Source organism: Myotis brandtii, unplaced genomic scaffold, assembly GCF_000412655.1.
Source record: "Myotis brandtii unplaced genomic scaffold, ASM41265v1 scaffold123, whole genome shotgun sequence".
Lineage (NCBI taxonomy): Eukaryota > Metazoa > Chordata > Mammalia > Chiroptera > Vespertilionidae > Myotis > Myotis brandtii.
The window spans coordinates 10,539,293-10,547,800 of NW_005354291.1; the positions used below are offsets into that span (position 1 = coordinate 10,539,293).

Here is an 8,508-nt window from a genome sequence, read left to right on the forward strand (position 1 = left end):
TTTTTAAGAAGAAAGAAAATAAAGGACCAGGAAAAAAACAGCACTTCACTATTCTGACTCAGTTTCTTCAATCTGTCAGTGCAACACAAACCCTAAGATAAATACAGACTATAAAATTGCTTTTCAAAGTAATGTCAAAGCCATTCACATCGGCATTAAATATCTAGGATATTTATCCTAGAAATGAGAAGGAATTGAGATGATGAAACAGGTGGAGTGACAGCTGGCCTCATGTACTTGGAAGGCTCTAATTTGGAGATGAGTCATAGACATTAACATACTATAGAGGCCATACAAAGACCAAAAAAAGTTGTAGAGAGATTTCAGCAGAAAATAAAATACAAAATATTTAGCAACCAGAACACGCTGTCAAAGAGGTGGATTCACTAGTCACTGGAAATTTCAAATATAATATGGTGTGTTCAGGCCCTCAGAGGACATTCAGTTAGAATGGACAATGGAAATGGCTGCACTGAGTTCCAGCCATGCTAATTACCAGTTGTGAGATTGTAAGCCCCCCTTTACCTCATATTTTAAATGGAAATAGTTATTCCTGCTACATAAATGGAATGAAATAATGTACTGTTCCTGGGACCAATTAGGTGCTCAATAAATGAGTAACGGCCATTACAGATTTTGTAATTACAAGAAGACAGCCCAGGAAACTGAGACCTGATTCCTTTAGAGGCCATTCAGGCTTTCTCCATGATCTCTCAGCCCTTCTGCAATTAATGTTAAGCTAATCTTTTAATGGAAAGAACAGCTTTATGACTATTGTTTTATTTTTTTAAATATATTTTATTGGTTTTTCACAGAGAGGAAGGGAGAGGGATAGAGAGTTAGAAACATTGATGAGAGAGAAACATCGATCAGCTGCCTCCTGCACACTCCCCACTGGGGATGTGCCCACAACCAAGGTACATGCCCTTGACCGGAATTGAACCTGGGATCCTTTAGTCCCCAGGCCGACGCTCTATCCACTGAGCCAAACCGGTCAGGGCAAATGACTATTGTTTTAGACCATTTATTTTATTTTCAAAAAAAATAGGGCATATTGTCAACATTCATATCTATTAAGGCCTTTAATAAAATTATTATATAACTTGTTTAATTTTTATTTTCTTGGCTAAATAATTAGGGTACTTTAATATTTCCTATTAGCTCCTTATGGGAAAAGCCCAAGGAAGCATGGGACATGTCAGTAATCTAATTGATAGTATTTCAACATGGAAAAAATGACACATGGTCCCTCTATTATCTCTTTTAAGGATAAATATTACTAGGGAAGAAACAATAGTTTTTTTGTTTCATTTTTTTTACCAACATTACCATTATATTAAGTACTAGATTTCTCCTTTTTACAACTCAGAGCTGCAAACTTGTCATATGAATAAGTGTCTGCAAGACTCAATAATGTTAAAGCTTCATCAGTCACCTACCTTCTCAACTGAAAAATAATTAGTTAGATATTAATTAGGCTTCCAGACATCTTTCCCCTGGGAAAGTCCGTTTAATCAGTTCTGGCAAAAAGGGTGTGTTTTAGTATAAGCCTCTTGAATGACTGCAAATTACGAGTCCTTCCTGCTCTGGGAAAAGCTCCAAAATCAAGTAAACATTGAGTCATGGTTACTGGTTCCTGTAAACACAGACTGTGACATTCAGAGAATATTTTTGCCAGAGGTAGAAATCCCAGGGCGAGATTTGGCTCACATAGTAGAGCTCCCACGTTGCAGCATCGGAGCATTCTAATCAATTTCCAATAGTCAAAATTATTTAAGTTCCTCTTTTTGTGCAATAGATATAGTTCTGAACAGATGCATGTAAATTTAAAATTAGCAAGTTAAATAACTTTTTAATGCATTGGTTTTGTCATTTAAAGGAATTATATATGAACTATTTTTAAAAATAAGTACACCTAACATGATCTATTTCATACATCTTTCTTATGCTTTATACAGTTTTTAAAAAGATAGTTAAGTCTAAACTACCACTATAAATAATTACTAGAATTTCTCAAAGGACAAGAAAACAAAGATGTTTAGATTCTGTTCCTTCTATTGGCAAGAGTAATAGTGATAGCTAAGTGGATTGGGCATGAGAGTGTACAGGTTCCATGTGTATTTCTTCACTTGACACTTTTGTCTACTCTGTAAGGGAAGTAGGAGAAGAAATGTTATTATCCCTGTTTTACAGATAAAGAAACAGAGATGTCTAGCACTTAGGTGATACGCCCCACATCACTCAGCTAGAAGGTGGTAGGTAGAATGTGGTCTCAGAAAAAGCACTTCCTTTTTCAAGACTGCAGTTTCCACTCACCATACTGATTACATCTCAAATGATAACAATACCAAAGCTCTTTGAGCCCGGCCAGCATGACTCAGTGACTGAGCGGCAACCTATGAATCAGGAGATTCCTGGTCAGGGCACATGCCCGGGTTGTGGGCTCAATCCCCAGTGTAGGGTGTGCAGGAGGCAGCTGATCAATGACTCTCTCTCATCATTGATGCTTCTATCTTTTTCTCCCTCTCTCTTCCTCTCTGAAATAAATAAAAATATATTTTTTAAAAAGCTCTTTGAAAACATAGCCTATTCATCTTTTATACCATTCTTACAAAGGAGGCATGTGTTCATGGGTGAACCTATCTACTTAAATTTGGAACATAAATCCCAGATGTCACAATTTTCCCACTTCGTTGAAACCCAGTTAAGCTCATCTATTATAAAACCATGCATATACATACTATACTACTCATCAAAGAAAACTGCAATAAATAACCAACCAATCATCATCATTTCAAGTCATTTACCAAACAGGAGGCAGGTGCCAGAAGGCACACTTTATGAAGCATTAGAGGCATCTAGGTCCAATGTCATCGATTGATTATTTGTCAGCAAGAACACTAGACAAGCTTATTGAATTTGCTATTGGTATTTTACAATATCACAATGTTTTGTTCAAAAATCAAAGAGTAATGACATTACCTCTGAGGGTCTGTACATGGAATCCAGTTTACTTCCGGGTGTGGGATGTCCTCCAGATAGGGGTAAATGGTCTCCCTTGTGAAGACCCAACCGTAAATTCCATCTTCTGGAGTCACTATGATATGAGCACCCTACCCAAACCAGAGGGAACAAAGAACTTTCTCATCAATTCTGAACACTCACACTTCTCTAATTTTCAAATTTCCTTTGCAATATCCCAGGCAGTATAAAAAGGGCAATACCTGCATGGCCGCCCGTTTAACTGCTTTCTCAAGAACATCTATATTCTTGTTCATCAGGAGCAAAGCTTCTTCTTCTGAAACAGGTGTTTCTGTTCTGTTTGGTAATATAACCGCATGCTCATACACTGCAGCAATAAATGTGTCCAGCGCGCCAACACTCAGGACAAAGAGGGCAAAAATTGCCATATATTTTGGAAAATAGGATGTAATCATAGCTACAATTTAGTGCTCTTTGATAAACTCAGATTCTTAGATTGTGTATCACTGGAAAAAATTTTATGTTAAAGCCCTGCCTGCTACCAGCTATTTATATTTCTCACGAATGCATTACACAATTGTACAGAACACATTGGACAGCCTTGAGAAAGGATGTTGCCCAAGAAAACTGACGGCCAGGATTACACAATTGGATTGACTCAAGTGTGCAGCGCTGTTGTTGACAATGTTCAGAGGGTGATCAAACGCTAAAGGAGGAATTAAGGAGCCAGTCAGATGAGTCCACCTCAGTCTAAAACTCTTTTCTTTTAGTAAAATATATTTTCCTGGTAGTTCAGTGTTTCCATTAATAGGGCTAATATTAGGACCATTGTAGTAGGCAAGCATCATAACAACAATATGTTGAAATCTTATGTTCATAACTGTGACAGACACTGAACAGAGTACAAAGCAAGTCCCAGTTTTAACAGAGCTCACAAAATGGCAAAAGGAGGAAGAGTTCTATACGTGCTAATGTCTGGGCTCACTTGTTCTCTTTTTTAAAGATATTTTTACTGATTTTAGAGAGGAAGGGAGAGGGAGAGAGAGATAGAAACATCGATGAGAGAGAATCATTGATCGGTTGCTTCCTGCAAGCCCCACAATGGGGATTGAGCCGCAACCCAGGCATATGCCCTGACTGGGAATTGAACTGTGACCTCCTGGATCATAGGTGGATGCTTAACCACTGAGCCACACCAGCTGGGCTGGGCTCACTTGTTCCTGATCAAAGGTCCTGAGTTTTTGCATCATAAGAGGATATCAGCAGAAACCACAGTTGCCAGTTTCGCTTGAAAAGACTGCCTAATAGTCTAGAATACTGGGATTTTATCTGAACAGTGTATAATATAGATAGATTATCACATGGTCAATGATGGTGAGTGATCCCTGGGTTGATTTGGTAACATAGATGGCTTTTAAGTGACTAGTGGGTGGAGAATGTATACAGCATGGACACGCTGGTTAAAGGGAAGATTAATGTCTCCAGGGGAACACAGTGTGACATTTCCTCATGTTAGTCAGGACGGCACATAATTTAAAACTTACAAATTGCTGCCCTGGCCCATGTGGTTCAGATGTTTGGAGCATCGTCTTGTGCACCAAAGGGTCACAGGTTGCATTCTTGGTCAGGGCACATACCTAGGTTGTGAATTCGATCCCTGGTCAGGGCTTGTAAGGGAGGCAACTGATTGATGTTTCTCACATCGATGTTTCTATCTCCTTTTCCCTTCCTCTTTCTCTAAAAAGGAAAAAAAAATTTTTTTAAACTTATGAGTTGTTTATTTTGGGAGTTTTTCATTTAATCTTTTTGGATTGTAGTTAATTGTGTGCAACTGAAACCCCAGAAAACAAAACTGTGGGTAAGGGGGTACAAGTGTATTCAAAATGCTAATTCTGAGATGTGGTCCATGATCCATGAGGGGTAAGCAAGTTGACTTTGCAATATACAGATAAATACTTGGTTTTTTAAAATATTTTTATTGATTTCAGAGAGGAAAGGAGAGGGAGAGAGAGAGAAACATCCACGATGAGAGAGAATCATGGATGGGCTGCCTTCTGCATGCCCCCTATTGGGGATTGAGCCCACAACCCAGGCATGTGCCCTGACCCGGAATTGAACCCGGGACCCTTCAGTCTGCAGGCCGACGCTCTATCCACTGAGCCACACCATCCAGGGCAATACTTGTTATTTTAACAGTTAGAGATTAACACTTAAGTTTACTAGAAAATGTATAACTCATCAAATCCAAATCATTCTTGATTTATTTCCACAACTTGCCTATTGGACATCTTTATTCAGTGATGTTGAATTATTCCCTGACCTCTGAACATTTCATGTACTGAACATTTCATATGCTCATTTTTCCCTGAAATGTCCTTTTCTCCATCTGCTTACATTCCAGTTCCTTGTAGAGCTTTCTCAAATCTATTCCAATCCTAAGTGAGATTTCTGAATGCTCTTAGCACTTTTTTCTTGTCTGGTGAATGTCTCTCACTGCTTGCTGTTATCTTGACCCTTAATTTAAATCTTATACTCATATTTAGTTTTGCAGATGTATGTTTTGTCTTCTTAAAGAGATTAAAAGAAATCTTGATGTATCATTCCGGAACATCCATGTAAAATAATCTTTGAGGAATGACGCATCCCAGGGTGTGACCCCTGGAGGACAAGGAAGTGTCTTACCTATTTCTAAACCTCATCACCCCAGCACACGTGTGACAGGTTGTGAGCCCAATACATGAATAAATGTTGAATGAAGGATCCAGCTACCTGAAAGTCCCATCTATTCCATGTTTGACTGTTGCAAATTTTTAGAACTTTTTCTCTTGCACTGAGACGCAGTTTATTTTGTGTATCTTCTACAGTGTAAACTGATAGTTCCAACCCTGCTCTCTGCTTCTATTAGATAATTCAAAGAGAGTTCTAAATTCTCTCTTAATTCTTATAAATGTCATCCTTATAAATTCCTTAAGTATAAAGGCCACATTATGATTCTCTGTTGCTCTTGTGGAATTTTGTACCATGCTAAGATCTGATGATATCTTCTGATATATTAAACTCAATTTTTTTGCCCAGTTTTGGAATGAATCCCTTTGTTTGAATGTGAGTTCTTTTAAAATGTAAAGCGTTTCTTTCAAGGTTTAAATCCCTGATTCTAGAGTCATTATTACTCTCTTTCTCACTGTCTCTGTCTTTCATTCTCTCTCCTTTCTAGTCCTCTTCTGATGTAGGGAAACTGGTAAGTTTTGGAGATTTATGTCTTTTGTTTGTTTGTCTAGTTTGGTTCAATAATTGAAAACACTTAGATTCCAATAATCTTTTCCCACTAACTAAATGTTGTGCCTTCTCCCAGGCCTGCCGGTGAGTTTACATGTGTCCTTATATCCTGCAATGATACCCATCAGAGGCAAATTCATGTTAGAAAAATATCTAAGGACAAGATGGAAACTGTGTAAAACAGATGGATTGCTTTTAATATTTCAGGTTGAAATTCTCACTCTTGTCTTAATCACCTGCCTTTCTGAAAAGAATCAAAAGGAAACATATGGGAATTTCCCCATATTCTCCCAGTCCCCAATACCAGGAAATGTAGCAACTTTTTATTATTTTGAAATCAATAGAAACTTAGATTAACTATTTTATTTCCAGTGTGGTTACTAATGCCTTTGCTTCATATGTGTATCAGGAATAGGGATTGTGCATGTTATGTAAATTAGGTATTTGTACATCACTTGAATGACAGTTTGAAATTATTGTGGGATTAAGAAGTTCAGAATCTAAAGTTTTATATTAAAATAAATACAATTCTACTTTAAAATATGTAAGGCACACATTTTCAAGAGAAGTGTTATAGCAGCAATATTCAGATGGCACTGGAGAATGAACAGTCGAGCACTCAGAGGAATCAGAAAAGAAACCTTTTTTTCAAATTTTATTATTTTTTTATTTTTTTTAAAATATATTTTTATTGATTTCAGAGAGAAGAAGGGAGATGGAGAGAGAGATTGAAACATCAACGATGGGAATCTGATTGGATGCCTCCTGCACACCCTGACTAAGGATCATTGCGCGTCATAGCTACTGGGCAAACAGTTGAATGGTTGGATGGTTGCTTAGGCTTTTATATATATAAACTAGGGGCCCAGTGCATGGATTCGTGCACCTTGAAAGGAACTGTGGGCCACGAGGCTGCGGTGGGCACAGGGGCGGGTCTCAGCCCATCCTCCATGCCCCCACCTGGCCCCTTCTGCTGTGGCCTCCTGTCCCCTGTCTGCTGGCAGTCCCGCTCCTGCCGCCACTCCCATGCGCTGACAGTGCGGAGCTATTGGGGCCAGTGCCAGCAGCGGGTGTGAGCCCCAAGCGTCCCTACGGAGCAGGGCGAGGTGGAGAAGCCCTCAGGGGCAATCAGGGCTGGCTGCTTGCACCCGCTGACAGCACCAAGTGATTGGGACCTGCTGGCAGCGGGTGCGAGTGGGGCTGGTGCCGGTAGCAGGTGTGAGTGCCGGGTGGGACTGTGGCGTGCAGGAGCAAAGAATTTTCAGTAACCACCAGAGGCTCACCCCGATGACAGTGACCAGCACCCTGCCTTAGTCTGGGGCCCCCGCTCTCCTGCTCCACCATCCCGCCATGGCCAACGCCTGCCATGTTCTGCATGCGCCCCCTGGTGGTCAGTGAACATCATAGCGACTGGTTGTTTGGTTGTTCAGTTGTTCTGCCATTTGGTCTATTTGCATATTAGCCTTTTATTATATAGGATATGCTTAGTACTGCTCTGATCCTGGAATGATTCCTCAATAACTCCTGCCCCTCCAACTCAAATCCCCCACCTCTCCAATCCTTATTGCTGCTCTCTTCTCCGAACTCTTTAAGCACTTGTGGTCAGTAGCCACATTGCTTTTCATTGGTTTTGGTTCCTTTTCTACTGTCTCTCCTACATAATGGATCCTTTTCTACTTCATACCTTCAACTACCTTCTACGAACTAAAAACTACTGTGTCTCTCTATCTTTAGCTCAAACTTCTCTCTTGAAATCCAAGCCTGTCTATCCAACCAGATGTCTCCCACCAAGCATCAGCCTACCTGCTAGCATCCGTATCTATCAACTCTGCCTCCCCTCTTCTCATTATAATGACTGTACATGACCCTCTAAGTTCATCATCTGTCCTTATACACTGGGTTCCCAAAGACATTATTCTAGCAATTCTTCTCTCCTAATCTTTACCATCAATTTATTTTTGTCTATTAGGTTATTATCATTAGCATACAATTATCTTGTTCTATCTTCTACCTTAAAAAATAAACAACTCTCTTGATCTGGCATCCCCTTCCATTTCCTGGACGATTCCTCTACTCCATTTTATACCAAAACTCCATTACAGGGTTGTGTATACTCTCTGTCTTAATTCCTTTCCTCCCATCAGGATTTTGACACCATGACTTCACCATCCTGTAAAGGTCACCAATGACCTCCATATTCTATACCCATTATTCAATTTTCAGTCTCATCTTAATTGACATGTTGACAGC

General features: G+C 39.6%; 1 protein-coding gene across 1 annotated transcript in view; it reads right to left on the reverse strand.

Annotated features, from left to right (window-relative positions):
- The window catches only part of LOC102247599 (vascular non-inflammatory molecule 3), an 11,665-nt gene extending 8,152 nt beyond the window's left edge, over window positions 1–3,513 (reverse strand). The window contains exons 1-2 of the mRNA XM_005859021.2: window positions 3,225–3,513; window positions 2,983–3,113 (exon numbers count right to left, since the gene is read on the reverse strand). Coding sequence (XP_005859083.1) covers window positions 2,983–3,113; window positions 3,225–3,437 — 344 coding nt within the window. The 5' untranslated portion in view covers window positions 3,438–3,513. The remainder of the gene's footprint in view (window positions 1–2,982; window positions 3,114–3,224) is intronic.
- Window positions 3,514–8,508: the final 4,995 nt, after the last annotated feature.